We start from the raw sequence: 15,841 nt of genomic DNA on the forward strand, positions 1-15,841 counted from the left end.
CTAATACACGACCTTTAAAGTAATTGCCATCCATCATTAATCCTTTGATTGCGAGTTGTAGACAATTATCGTGATCATTAAGCACGAAATGAAGACCCATTAATGTGTCGAGAACAAACCAATTGTTTGGATCGATTCGATGTGCCTCTTCAAAACATATTCGAGCAAACGTCAAATCTACTGCTTGATTAAGTGCTCGTTTACCAGTTTCAGTTAATAGAGTAACATCACCACCAGCAATGGAAGAACAGTCGAGAAAATAATCCAAATCGTTTTTTGTAAGTTGTTTCTCGTTTGTGAGGTGAACAAACTTTTGTTGGATACAGTTGATAAGATTGCTCGACTTACAGGGGCAGGATGGAGAGTTACATGTATTTTTATGGCGAAGATGATCTTTGATAAAGTCGTGAGTCAATTTAAGTATATTATCTGGAAAGAATGGACTATGATTAGACTTCCAATTCCGTGGACCAGGAACCAACTCATGAAGAACAGTCTCTTCGATCCAGTTAAAACCCGATTTTGTTAATTCAGGAATATTATACGATTGGACGATCTCTTCAACCCACAGCCGTAATTTCGAGTCCGCAAGTTTATAGTTGAGTTTATCCGATTTTATTAGATTAATTATTCCAAGTTTATCACTGCGATTCAATAGATCTAAAAATTGTTTAACTTTGTCCACTGAAGCTCGCAAAGAGTCTATTTGATCTTTGTTAATGTTCACATAAGATTCCAATTCTTTTTGCAAGTGGTTGATTTCGTTATTGAACTTGGCCTTTTCTTTTTCAAACTCATTCGTATACTCTTCAAGCTTTGTGCTCAATAAATCCAATTGATTACCAATAATATCCCGATGAATATGAAAATTTTTGTCAATATCGATGTTAACGGTGGTATGATTGTTGTTGTCACGGTCAATGGGCACAATATTTGCTGACTTATTCTTACTACATGTCTCACAGAATAGTTCATTAGTTATCTTGTCCACAAATTCAGCGATAAAATTGTCACATTTGGAACATGAAGGTTCATCCGTGCTCGAATTGAGAATAACAGCACAACATCTTTTAGATGCTAAAATTTTCGATGAAATTTGAGTAAATGAGCCTCACAAAATCTTTTTACTACAAACAATGGAAAATGGCTTGATTGTTACAAACGGAATCATCTCCACATCTTTTCTTGTCAATGGCTTTGAGGTAATCAGCTTCGATGAGATCGGTTTTACATAAGACACATGGTCGGTTTTCTTGTTTACAGTGATGACAAAATGTTTTTAAACATTTGTGAACATAAAAAACGCCGCTTTGATAGTGACCACAGTCCAACTTGTTGATCAATTGATTGCTTATTCCCTGTAAATAAAGAGATGCAAATGGTCATAAGTATATGATGATGTAAAATATCTTCTAATAGATAGAGTGAATTATTTAATAAAACAAGAGATAATAAAAATAGATAACAAAATCAATACTTACTTTTATCATAATTCAATGGGAATATGATCATTTTAACCATGTAAAAGTCACTGTCACCACTAAATTATTATCAATCAATTAGATAATATGAGCTAAACATGAGACTGTCCCAACGATTTTGCATAAATGTTGACAATCAATTTTTAATGAAAGCAAACATTTATAGTTAACAATCAACCTCGTTAACTATTCAAACGAGAAAAGTTTCAATTTCCAAAAGGAAAATAATGGAAACACTTTTACTAATTGATTCACTTTCTTAGTGGAATAAGATTCTTTTTAATTGTTTCAAATGAATATTCCAATCCACTAACAAAAGGCCTAAATGGTTAACAATTGCTATAATTAAGATAAATTTAGTTAAATTAATATTTAAAAGTTTGTAGGTTAAGGCAACAGGTTAAAGTTGACTAAATTATTTTCTAAAATTTGTAAACATTCAAAAAGAAAACAAAAACAAAAAAAAGGCGCGCGATTCGAATGTTAATTAATCTAATTAAAGAATTTTCGTTCTTAATCTCAATTCAATTGGATGATATGTTTATCTAATTCCAACAACTTATAATGAACCAGCTGATTTGAATTTTTGTTCTCTTCTAATGAAATAAATTAATTGTCGTTTATTATCAATTACATTTGTATTAATCAAGAAATTAAAAATTCTAATTTACATTAAACTTTTGTGAGAATGGAAATAATAAATTGAATAAGATTATTATATTTCTTTATTATTTAGGATATTATATATTATTTTGTTTCGAAAATTTTTTTTGTTCTCATAAAAAAAAGTAAATTGGAAAATCTTTGATCGTTAAAATCAATCAATTAAAAAAGATTCACTCAAATGATGATAATTAATCAATTGTTATACACTCGACAAAGCCGCCTTATTATTTGTGAAATTTAGTTTCGTTAAAGATTCTGGCAAATTTGAGAAATATTGTTAAAAAAAATCTTTCATCATGGAAATCGATCACTTCAACTAATCAATTGTTACACATTCGACATGTTTTTCGAGAAATTGTTCAGCCTGTTTTTTATAGATAGGATATTCCATCAATTTGTTACAAATTCTTCTTACATCAACTTTTATTTGATCTAAACTGTTTCGATTTCCTTTTGCTTTTGCAATTCGACTTTCGTAAATGTTAAAACAATGTTGCATTGATTGTTTTCAAGATTTTCCCGATCGGTTTCACGAAGAAATCCTTTGCTACCCAATTCTGATGAAGCCAAAATCGTTGCCATTTTGAACAATTGTTCAGCATCTCTCAAATTATAAGCCATCCGAATTTCATCAGCCTTAGAAAATTTGCTAGTTGATTCGAAGCAAACTTGTGCTTGGTCTAAGAATCGCTTATGCTGTTGGTTCATTTCTACTTTTTGTGAATTCTCCAAAACTGTTCCAAGTTTCATGATTCGAGAAATATAACTCGCGATGTTATAAGCACACTTTCCATATTTATACCATACCTTGGATCTATTATCTTTGAGCCGAATCGCTTCATTGAAACACCGAAATACTTTTTCTCCTAAGAGCAGCATTTCTTCAGTAGATGAGTAGAAAACTTGACAATTCTGTAGTTGTAATTAAATAGAAATTTGAGATTAGAACTTGATAGAAAAAAATAAACTCTAATATTAAAGTTTAATACTTACAGGCGAAGAATATTGTTCAATCTCATCTGCTAGTGAAAGAGCACAACCAACCCATGAATCGAATCGATTGCGATTCAAAGTTAAATCAAGAATATAAAATTTCATCGCTTTCCTACGATTTAGAAAGAAAGAATTAGAAATCATATTAAATAAATAAATTTAAAAAAATTAATGGAAAACATTCTACTTACTCAAGTCTTGGTGTTTTAGGTAATAATCAGCTAAATAATAATAAATATTTTGAGTAACTCGATGTTTCGGAATATTTGATGAAGCTTCAATTGGTTTTCCATTATCAATATATTCAGAAATAAATTGAGAATATCTTTCAGGATTTAAATTGTCAGGAATCAGCGAAAGTAAAGATCGAAACAGCTCCTCAGTCTTTGAATCAATCGGATCAGATCTTTCGTCAAAACTTGGTAACGTTTTAGGAGTAAAGTGATCATAAATAAAATGAATATTGTCCCAATGTAGATTAACCCCCGTTCCTTTATGAGCAGTCAGGAAGCTACATTTTAGCTTTTTGTAAAAACAGCCAAGACAACTAAGGGTTAATTTCTCTCTTTTGATATTTGCTTGATTGGTCAAGAAATCAAGTGATAGAGATAGAAACTCTCCATTGGAATCACAACAAACTCCTTTATTCCCCAGATAAACGTGAACTGAATCAATCAAATCGACAACTTTTTCTTCGTCCGTGTTAACAAGTCGCATCTCGTTTATGCGAGAATAAGTGATTTGCCCTTTGGCAATGTGTTTTCGCATCTCGTTTATGAATGTTTGTAGTAAACAAGTCCAGGCCATTGCATTGTAATCTTCGGTGCCTAATTCTAAAAGCTTAATAGCAAACTCTCGATCAATTGATAGATTATCCCCATTCTTCAAACACATTCGTAATAGATTTAGCATTTGATGAGTGTATTGATTGCGTCGAGAAAGTATTTCGACACCTCGTTTCCAGTGTTGTGATGATTCAATAGCTTGACAAAAATACTTTTCTTCTTGTTTAGAAAGTTCCGGTTCAGATGCTAAAAGTTCAAAGATTTCTTCATTTCGATGTTGATCCAATAATGTGTCCAATTTATTTTCATTCATTTTGTTTATCATTGATTTAAGAATAGATGAACTGTAAACTGTTTGATTTGTTGTTTGAACCAATTTAAGGTTAGATTTTTCGAAAACTTCATTTGCCATCAGAAGATAATCAACTTTAGATTCTTTGATTCCTCGAAGAATCATGAGACGAATGAAAAATTTATCATAATCTATGGGATTCAATAAATCTCGCAGAAATGGAATTGATTCAGTCAAAAATATTGCTTCAGGTTGATTAAACTTCACTTCATTGGCAGTCAAGATTAAATTTATCTCTTCTGGTGTTATGTTATTGGTTGAAAGTAGCGGATACCATTTCCGATGAATTTCATAAAGCTCCATGAATTTGGGAGGTAATTTGATTAAAGCTGCTTGATCTGCTATTTCGTAGAGAAGATCACTTATTAGTTGGTTAAACTCTCTGCCTTTTGAGACGAATGGCTTTTGTCGGAACATGTAACGTGTCAAAATCAGATTCTCCAGTTGAGCTTTGTTTCGTGTTTTTATCTCTAAATGGCCTTCTTGCAGTATTTCACGAGTTAAAACACTTTCAGGAACATCGAGAATACTTTTCATACATATTGTCGACTATTATACTTCTAACAAGTTGGTCTTCGTTTTAGAAATAAACCAGAGCCTGGTCCTCGTTTTTACGCTTATTACTATCATTTGACATTTGACGCCAGAAAGACTCATACTCAGTGGAGGAATTGGTTGAGCGATAGAATTGTTAAGGATTTCTAACCTTATTACTTCATTTAAATCAACTCTGTGTTTTGTCATTTCATTATGAACAGTTATTAAAACTGAAATTAGGATTTTAACGACGAAAGTGTTTCCGGATTGAGAGATAAATTCAAAATTTCGAAGCATCATCTTGATTTGCTCACATACGCTTCGTAAATTATAGAGTTCTCTTAAACTCACGAGCTCGTCCAAAACTTTTGTCTTTCTATCATGACCATTACAAGGATTCCAGTTTGTAAATATTCTAACTCAACAGGCAATTTTGATCGTAAGGACGGTGAAAGTCTCAATATCTCTGAGACTAATACACGAGCTTTGAAGTTATCCCCGTCTTTAATTAAACCTTTGATTGCAAGTTGTAGACAATTATCGTGATCATTAAGCACGAAATAAAGACCCATTAAAGTGTCGAGAACAAACCAATTGTTTGGATCGATTCGATGTGCTCTTCAAAACATATTCGAGCAAACGTCAAATCTACTGACTGATTAAAAGCTCGTTTACCAGTTTCAACTAATAGAGTAACATCACCACCAGCAATGGAAGAACAGTCGAGAAAATAATCCAAATCGTTTTTGTAAGTTGTTTTGATTCGTGAGGTTGACAAACTTTGTTGGATACAGTTGATAAGATTGCTCGACTTACAGGGGCAGGATGGAGTTACATTCATTTTATGACGAAGATGATCTTTTATAAAGTCGTGAGTCAATTTAAGTAAATTATCTGGAAAGAATGGACTATGATTAGACCTCCAATTCCGTGGACCAGGAACCAACTCATAAAATCAGTCTTCGATCCAGTTAAAACCCGATTTTGTTAATTCAGAATATTATACGATTGGACGATCTCTTCAACCCACAGCCGTAATTTCGAGTCCACAAGTTTATAGTTGAGTTTATCCGATTTGATTAGATTAATTATTCCAAGTTTATCACTGCGATTCAATAGATCTAAAAATTGTTTAACTTTGTCAACTGAAGCTCGCAAAGAGTCTAATTGATCTTTGTTAATGTTCACATAAGATTCCAATTCTTTTTGCAAGTGGTTGATTTGCTTATCGAACTGGTCCTTTTCTTTTTCAATCTCATTGGTATACTCTTCAAGCTTTGTGCTCAATAAATTCAATTGATTACCAATAATATCCGATGAATATGAAAATTTTTGTCAATATCGATGTTAACGGTGTTATTATTGTTGTTATTGTCACGTTCAATGGGCACAATACTAGCTGACTTGTTCTTACTACATGTCTCACAGAATAGTTCATTAGTTGTCTTGTCCACAAATTCAGCGATAAAATTGTCACATTTGGAACATGAAGGTTCATCCGTGCTCGAATTGAGAATAACAGCACAACATCTTTTAGATGCTAAAATTTTTCGATGAAATTTGAGTAAATGAGCCTCACAAAAATCTTTTTTACTACACAAACAATGGAAAATGGCTTGATTGTTACAAACGGAATCATCTCCACATCTTTTCTTGTCAATGGCTTTGAGGTAATCAGCTTCGATGAGATCGGTTTTATATAAGACACATGGTCGGTTTTCTTGTTTACAATGATGACAAAATGTCTTTAAACATTTGTGAACATAAAAAACTTCACTTTGATCGTGACCACAATCCAACTTGTTGATCAATTGATTGCTTAATCCCTGTAAATGAAGAGATAATACAGATGTTAAAGGTGATAAGTATTAATAAATGGCGATGTAAAATATCTTCTTGACTAATTCATAGAAAAACAGATCAAATTCAAGCTGAATTCAGGTTAGTTTGGTGATAGTATGATGAATAGACTTAAGAAATATTTAAAGGATAATAAAAATAGATGAAGAATACTTACTTTTATCATAATTTAATGTGAAGATCAACATATTAAACAAGTTAAAATCATTGTCACCACTTAACTTCGATCAATTAACTAGAAAATATCAACTCAACATGAGACTATACCAACGATTTTGCATAAATGGCTACAATCACATTTATCTTTAATGAAAACAAACATTTAAAGTTAACAATTAACCTCGTTAACTATTCAAAAGAGAAACTTTCAGTTTCAAGAGGAAAATAATGGAAACACTTTTAATAATTGATTCACTTTCTTAGTGAACTAGATTCTTCCTAATTGTTTCAAATAAATATTCCAACTCTGACAAAAGGTTTAAATGGTTAACAATTGTAATAGTTAAGATAAATAAAATTAAATTAAGATCTAAAGGAAGTTTGGAGATTAAGGCAACAGGTTAAAGTTGACTTAACTATTTTCTAAAATTTGTAAACATTCAAAAGAAAAGGAACAAAACCAAAAGGCGCGATTCAATTTTAACCAGAATTTCTTCTTGATGCCAATTTATTTGGATGATATGCTTATCTAATTCTTAGAACTTGTCGTGTACCAGCTGATTTGAATTTTTGTTCTCTTCTAATGAAATAAATTAATTGTCGTTTATTATCAATTACATTTGTATTTATCAAGAAATTAAAAATTCTAATTTACATTAAACTTTTGTGAGAATGGAAATAATAAATTGAATTAGAATATGATATTTCTTTACTATTTAGGATATTATATACTATTTTGTTTCAACAATTTTTTTGTTCTCATAAAAAAATTAAGTTAGAAAAGTTTTGATCTTTGAAATCAATCTATTGAAAAAGATTTACTCAAATTATGACAATTGATTAATTGTTATACACTCGAACGTTAATCAATAATTGATCGCGTGGAATCACGAAAATTTCAAAAGTTCGGTGAGTTTCTTACGAGAAAACCTAAGATATTAAGTCATAAAATAATAGCATTAAAATGTTTTTCGTTGTAATAAGAATAATTATTCAAATTGAACAAATTTAGTTTCGTTAAGAAAAGATTCTGAAAAATTTGAGAAATATTGTTGAAAGAACCTTTCATCATGGAAATCGATCACTACAACTAATCAATTGTTACACATTCAACATGTTTTCGAAAATTTTTCAGCCTGTTTTTATAGATAGGATATTCCATCAATTTGTTACAAATTTCTTTACATCCTCTTTAATTTTATCTAAACTGTTTCGATTTCCTTTTGCTTTTGAAATTCGACTTTCGTAAATGTTAAAACAATGTTCCATTGATTGTTTTTCAAGATTTCTGATCGGTTTCACGAAGAAATCCTTTGCTACTCAATTCTGATGAGAGATAAGGAAGCTACATTTCAATTGATTGTAGAAACAACCAAGACAGCTGTTGATTAGTCTCTCTTCTTTCTGTTACATTGATTAATCAGATAATCTAATGATAGAGATAAAACTCGCCATTTGGTCGACAACATGCTCCTTTATTCCTAGATAATCGTGAACTGAACCAATCAAACCGGTGATTTTCCTTCGTCAGTTTTACCAACAGGCATTTCGTTTATGAATGTTTGTAGAATACAAGTCCAGGCCATTGCATTGTAATCTTCGGTTCCTAACTTTAATAATTTGATGGCCAATTCTCGATCAATTGATAGTTTTTCTCCATTCTTCAAACACATTGGTAATAGATTTAGCAATGTGTCGGTCATTTCATTTATAAATGTTTGTAGAATACAAGTCCAGGCCATTACATTGTAATCTTCAGTCCCTAATTTGAGCAAATAAATGGCCAATTCTCGATCAATTGATAGTTTATCTCCATTCTTTAAACAAGCTCGTAACAGTTTAGAAATCGATTAGTTAATTGTTTACTTTTAGCAATAATTTCGATTCCACTTTTCCATTGTTTTGATGACTGAATGGCTGTACAAAGGTACACTTCTTATTTTTAGAGAGCTCAGATTTATATGCTAAAAGTTCAACAATTTCTTCGTGTCGATGTTGATCCAATAACGTGTCCAAATTATTTTCATTCATCTTGTTTATCATTGATTTAAGAATGGATGAACTGTTTGATTTTTTGTCTGAACCAATTCAAGGTTTGACTTTTCGAAAACTTCATTCGCCATTAGAAGATAATCAACTTTAGATTCTGCGATTCCTCGAAGAGTAAAAAGACGAATGAAAAATATATCATAATCGTTGGGATTCAATAAATCTCGTAGATATGGAACTGATTCAGTCAAAAATAATACTTCAAAGTGATTGAAGTTCACTTCATTTGCAGTCAAGATCAATTTAGTCGCTAATATTCCAATACGACTGGTACAAAGCGCTGAAGGTTTGGAAAATAGATACCTTTAACGTCTATCAAGTCTGAAATGACAGATTTTAAAGAAGCATAGCTGGTGTCATTGAGATCGAAACTTAAAGATTTGCGAACATTTTCTTGTTTCTCTTCACTTTCGTTTCGTCGCTCATTGAGTTGTTCTAAACTCTCCAGTACTTCTAAAAGTTTCCTGTTTTTCTAAGCCTTGCTCAGGATTCCAATTTTTAGATATTTAAGACGGACAGGCAATTTGGATTCTAAAGATGGCAAACGTTGCAACACCTCAGATATAAGTACACGAGCTTTAAAGCAATTTCTATCCTTCATTAATCCTTTGATAGCGAGTAATAGACATTTATTGTGATCATTGAGTACGAAATAAGGACCCATTAAAGTGTCGAGAACAAACCAATTGGTTGGATCGATTCGATGAGCTTCTTCAAAACATATTCGAGCAAACGTCAAATCGACTGACTGATTAAGAGCTCGTTTACCAGTTTCAATTAATAAAGTAATATCACCACCAAATCATTTCTTGTAAGTTGCCAAACTTTTGTTGGATACAGTTGATAAGATTGTTTGACTTACAGGGGCAGAATTGTGAGTTACAGTCATTTTTATGGCGAAGATGATCTTTGATAAAGTCGTGAGTCAATTTAAGTAAATTATCTGGAAAGAATGGACTATGATTAGACTTCCAATTCCGTGGACCAGGAACCAACTCATGAAGAACAGTCTCTTGATCCAGTTAAAACCCGATTTCGCTAATTCAGGAATATTATACGATTCAATAGATCTAAAAATTGTTTAACTTTGTCAACTGAATTTTCAAAGTCTAATGGATCTTCGTTGATGTTCACATAAGATCCCAATCCGTCTGCAAGTAACCAATCTCTTCATTGAACTTTGTCTTTTCTTTTTCAATCTCATTCGTATACTCTTCTAGGTTTGTGTTCAATAGATTCAATTGCTTTTGTACATCAATAAGATAAATTTTAATATTTTCGGTGACACTGATGTTAGTAGCAATAAATGTCCACCCCCGGACCCACCATAATTTTTTTACATGCCACTTCCACTCCACTGTCATTTCTACTCCACTGTCATTTCTACTCCACTGTCATTTTCACCCCATGTCCAGAAATGTCCCTGCCACTTCCACTCCACCCCCATTCAAAACAGCGCGCGTATAATTTGGCTTAGAAGTAACACTGCCATTTCTACTCCACCTCAAACCTGTTTTAATTCAATACATTTAAAATACATTGTCATCTCCAAGACAAACAGGTTTTAATCAGTTTAACTACTGTCACCTCTAGGACAAATTAAACAGTATAAAAGGCAAACAACCTCAAAATGACATTCATTCGAGAATAATATTTCGTAATGTCTGTTTTTATTAGGTACCAAAAGCTCTCAAAACGCTCACGTTCCAACTCGTGGTACAGCTCATTCCGCTGGACTTGATCTTTATAGCTCAGTCGATACAGTTGTACCAGCTAAAGGTAAAGTTTGATCAATACTGATATCTCGATTGACCTACCATTTGATCATTTTGGTCATATTTTACCGAGATCTGGATTAGCTTGGAACAATTTTATCAGTGTTGGCGCCGGTGTAATAGATCCAGATTACAAAGGTCCTCTTAGAGTTCTTCTTTTCAATTTTGGTGAAAGTGATCATATTGTATCAAGAGGTGATCGGATCGCTCAATTAATAATTCAACCTCGTACATACATATTACTTATCCAACCTGAATTTGATTCTCCACCTCAAGATAAAACATACAACAGCGAAAGTGCTAAAAAGATCGCTAAAATAGAGGAATCTGATTCTGAAGGTCAGCCAGGTACAATTTCAAAAGAATCAATACCATCAACATCTACAGCTGAAACTGTCAGTGAAGATAAAGAACTTGGATCTACTGATGAAAAGAATGATCAAAAGGGTGATATTGATACTAACGATCATATTGCTGTTCTCAACTTTATGGATAGTGCTTAATAAAACAATACCGTCATATTTCATTTTATCATGGAGGAAACCGATTCTTTAAAATATGAGATCGTTAACATTGTATCCTTATGGAAATTAGATGGTCCTGTTGTTATAAATGTCGATAATTCCGGAAGGAGAAAAAGATTTAATGCCGAAGTTATTCGAAAGAATGGAGGTGTATTCCTAGTATTTTCATCTGGCAAAATAACCGCAACAGGATTCAAAGATGTAACACTACCAGGATATCTATTACAAGAAATCTATTCAAATCGGAGTGTTAACTTTATTAAAGTAGTAAATATCACTGCCCACAGTTTCCTTCCTTACGCGTTCAACACTAACGATCTGATTAAAACCTATTCCAATGTAACTAAATATGAGCCAGAAATATATCCAGCCATTTATATGAAAATAGAAAATGTAACAATTATTTATTATACAACAGGTTCAATTATAATAACTGAGCTAAAGAGATTCATCAAATTGATTCATCTCTGAATGATTTTGTACGCGTACTATGTTATTTAAAAGTGAATAAAAATAAAATAATTTCAATTTGATATCAAGTATACTTTTAAATCTTTTATTTTAGTAATTCTTCTTCCATATCAAATTTATCGAAAGCTTCTCCATCTGTTTGATATAGCTCGCTTATAATCATCCAACGAAGTTCTCCTAGTAACTTGATCACTGGTGTGATAGTCCAATGACTGTCTCTCATGGAAGAAAGCATGTTAATCATACGGAGATGTCTTATGGAAATTGATACGTTCGGATCTCTTAGATACCTGCGTTTAAAAAAAAATTTAATAAGATTAGCACATGTTTTCTGAAACATAAATTAGTTAAAATACTTACGCAAGTAATTCAATCCGATTAACGTCATCCATCAGCGATTTTCTACTATAAGTTGACCCAAACTGAGTAGATCTACTTTTTTTAATAATCTTCTTCTGTGGAAACTGAAGATACCACCTAACCAACAAAAAAGCTATGAACATCATCAGAAAAATGAGAGACCAATAAAAAAACGATAGTAAATCCATTTTTATGAAGTTTAGTGAAATTGATGATTGAAAGGAATAAAGTTAAGTGAACTAAGTGTAGTAAAAACCGAAGCCTTTATATGATTATTTGTAGATATGAACAGCAATGTTGCAATTAAACAAAAAAGTTTTAACCAATCACATTAAAGATTAAAGTAACAAGAATGTCTTACGTAATAAATAAAATTAAACAAAAAGTTTTAACCAATCACATTAAAGATTAAAGTAACAAGAATGTCTTACGTAATAAATTAAAATTAAACAAAAAGTTTTAACCAATCACATTAAAGATTAAAGTAACAAGAATGTCTTACGTAATAAATGTTAAAATTAAACAAAAAAGTTTTAACCAATCACATTAAAGATTAAAGTAACAAGAATGTCTTACGTAATAAATGTTAAAATTAAACAAAAAAGTTTTAACCAATCACATTAAAGATTAAAGTAACAAGAATGTCTTACGTAATAAATGTTAAAATTAAACAATCAAGTTTTAACCAATCACATTAAAGATTAAAATTATGTTATTATTAAGAAAGTATAAAGACAAGATTACTTTCAGTTTAACATCAGTCTAATTCATACTTGCTAACTGTCAACAATCAAATAAACAATCTTTCTCATCTCTAATCAAACTGTTTAAACTTTTCTTCGTCTTTTTTCTTCGTCAATCTGTCTCATCTTTCTGTTAACAAAATGGTGAGTTGTTTTCATTTTACATATTATTTTTCATTGATTGAAACTCATTACTTTACAATACTATCAAATCAATTTACGTAAGATTTCTTAGCTTTCACTTTGTTAAAGCTGATCTTATTGTATTTTGACAAATATAGTTTTGTTTCTCATTAATAAAAACGATTATTCTATATATATTAATTTTTTTTGTTCAAATATTTATATTTATATTAGGTTATCATCTGCCCATGTTGTCAACATTCCTATGGAAATTTTCAATTATATATTCTACATGATTGTATCTGTTTGGTCCAACCCTGTTCGAGAAATAGCTTGTTTACGTTAGGATCTTCACGCTGTCGTCCCGTAGATGCTACCAGGAATGATACTGTACAAAACGTCCAGGCTGAGTGTATAGATCTTCCGAGCGATGATGACGAGTTGATTAATATTTCTTCCGATGATGAGGTGATGGACTCAAACGTTAACTTTAATGAAGATTTTGATAGCCAAATCATCGATGAAATAGAGCGTTACTTGCCTGATCTCAACGAACTCTTTCCTGATGGTATCAATTTGACTCAATATCTTGATCCAGTCCAACAGCTTCAATCTTTGATCCAATCAATGAGATCCAACCTTCTGATCCAGTCCAACAGCTTCAATATTTTGATCCAATCAATGAGATCCAACCTTCTGATCCAGTCCAACAGCTTCAATCTTTTGATCCAATCAATGAGATCCAACCTTCTGATCCAGTCCAGCAGAATCAACCTTTTGACCCGATACAACAACAGCAAACTTTTGAGAGTTTTCAACAACGATTGAATGATTTATTTGCTCAAACTCTTGATCCTCGACAACCTACGCCATCGGAATCTCTTCAAAATCAATCACATGTGTTAGCTTCACAGCTCCATGATGATTTGAATCATAACCATTCGGAATATCGACCATCCACAAGCCGAAACTTCGTTTGTAATCAATGTGGGAAAAGATACACGAGAGAAGTTTACCTTAACTCTCACATGAGATTATGTCATCCAATTAGAGTACCAATCGATCAATCATTGGTACCAGAAATTTTTGGTTCACTAAATCTTCACAGTTCAGCATTTGGTGGTCATTATGTGGTTTATCGCCACGAAGTTGATAATGGAGATTTTGATATTTTGGTAGTTGTTGGAAGAATTTTGGATCAAATGGTGCATCTGTTGGAACACCTAATAGGGATATTTCACTGCCTAAAATTTGGTATCGCAATAAAGTGTCTTTTCTATAATCCATTAATTGAAAATGACGCTACTCGATCGGCAACTTTTCAATCACCAATTGATGCCTGTTTTCTTGGAACTGATAAGAAGTCAAGTATTCTTGATAAACTGGGTGATATACAAGTTAGCATTGATCAATTTACTGCACGAGGTTCAGGATGGATTTTAGTAAACATTGAGCTCGTTGACATTTTCATCGGAAAATACGTTCCACACAGAGGAGGTTGTGTTAATCATAAACCACCACAATTCATTTCTAACAAGTGCTGCTTGTTATCGATCAAAACCAGAAGTGATTGTTTTATGTACTCCGTCCTGGGTGCACTCCATCCTATGAGAACTCATCCAGAACGTGCAGCAAAATATCGTCAATTTACTCACCTTTATGACTTTTCTGATGTTCGTGGTGATGTGTCAGTAGCTGATATTCCAAAGTTTGAAAGAAAGAATGATATCAGCATCAACGTATATTCTCTTATTTTGGGCACAAGAACAATCGTACCTCTCGCTATAACGAAAGAAAACAAAATAAGGCATGTCAATCTTTTTCTACATGATGGTCACTATTTTTTAATCAAACACTTCAACAGATTTGCATCAAAACAAGGGCTCAGAAATAGATATTTCTGTTTCAGATGTCTCTTTGGATTTCCTTCTCAACAGAAATTAGATGATCACTTATCAAATTGTCTTTTATTCCATCCACAAACTGTTGTATTACCATCAGTTGAATCATCGATCTTGAAACGAAAAGACTTTCGGAAGGAGATGAGGTTTCCAGTTACGATTTATGCTGATTTTGAAACGCTGAATGTTAAGTTAGATGACCCACTTACTATTGCTGATTTAATTCCATGTAGTTATGGATACGTGGCCATCAATTGGGAAAATGAAATCATCTATCAAGATTTCGGGTTTGGAGAAAATATTGGAGAGAGATTCATGAATAGCCTTTACACCGCAGAATCATGGATATTAAATTATATTCAAACTTCCAAGAAACCTCTTTTAATGTCACCTGTCGATGAAGAAAATTTCCAGTCTTCAACAACCTGTCATATTTGTGGGAATTTGCTAACAGATCCATCTGTTAGAGATCATGATCACATGACTGGTGTTTATCGTGGAGCCGCACATGTCAAATGTAATTTAGAGTACAGGTTACCTGGAACTATACCTGTGCTGTTTCATAATCTCAAAAACTTTGACGGGCATATCATTATCAAGTCAATAAACAGGAATAACTTACAAGATCGTGTTCCACAACTTATCCCACATACGATAGAAAAGTACATTGGCTTCACTATTGGTAGATTACGGTTTTTGGATAGTTTTGCATTCCTTCCGGCAAGTCTTGATAAGTTATCAGCATCATTGGAAACTGTAGAGAAAGAAAGATATTTACATCAACTTTTCGCCAACATCAATGTCACATCTCTAACCAGAAAATGTATCTTACCATATGAATATTTGGATTCACTTGAAAAGTTTGAAGAAACATCATTACCTGATAAGTCTGAATTCAAATCAAGTTTAACAGATAGTGAGATAAGTGATGAACAATATGAGCATGTTAAGGAAATCTGGCAATCATTCAACTGTACGAAACTGTTGGATTTACATGACATTTATCTCAAGGTTGATGTGTTGTTGTTAGCTGCTGTTTTTGAAAACTTTCGTTCGACAAGT

At 32.2% G+C, this 15,841-nt stretch overlaps 1 protein-coding gene across 1 annotated transcript; it reads right to left on the bottom strand.

The window, feature by feature from the left end:
• Window positions 1–2,188: 2,188 nt before the first annotated feature.
• On the bottom strand, window positions 2,189–3,246 carry LOC128394257 (calcineurin-binding protein cabin-1-like). Its single transcript, XM_053354565.1, has 2 exons — window positions 3,141–3,246; window positions 2,189–3,059 (listed from the first exon to the last, which is right to left on the bottom strand). Exons 1-2 carry the CDS (start codon window positions 3,243–3,245, stop codon window positions 2,580–2,582), a joined length of 585 nt encoding a protein of 194 aa, XP_053210540.1. The 5' UTR covers window position 3,246; the 3' UTR covers window positions 2,189–2,579.
• Window positions 3,247–15,841: the final 12,595 nt, after the last annotated feature.

The sequence above is a fragment of the Panonychus citri genome, unplaced genomic scaffold, assembly GCF_014898815.1.
Source record: "Panonychus citri isolate SS breed McGregor unplaced genomic scaffold, ASM1489881v1 Contig00019, whole genome shotgun sequence".
NCBI lineage: Eukaryota > Metazoa > Arthropoda > Arachnida > Trombidiformes > Tetranychidae > Panonychus > Panonychus citri.

Excerpts from the sequence above, each read along its gene's own strand:
- LOC128394257 (XM_053354565.1), bottom strand. The coding sequence starts at position 3,245 with ATGAAATTTTATATTCTTGATTTAACTTTGAATCGCAATCGATTCGAT. Across the intron at positions 3,060-3,140 it reads TTGAACAATATTCTTCGCCT|AATTGTCAAGTTTTCTACTC; the intron begins GTAAGTATTAAA and ends TTACAACTACAG.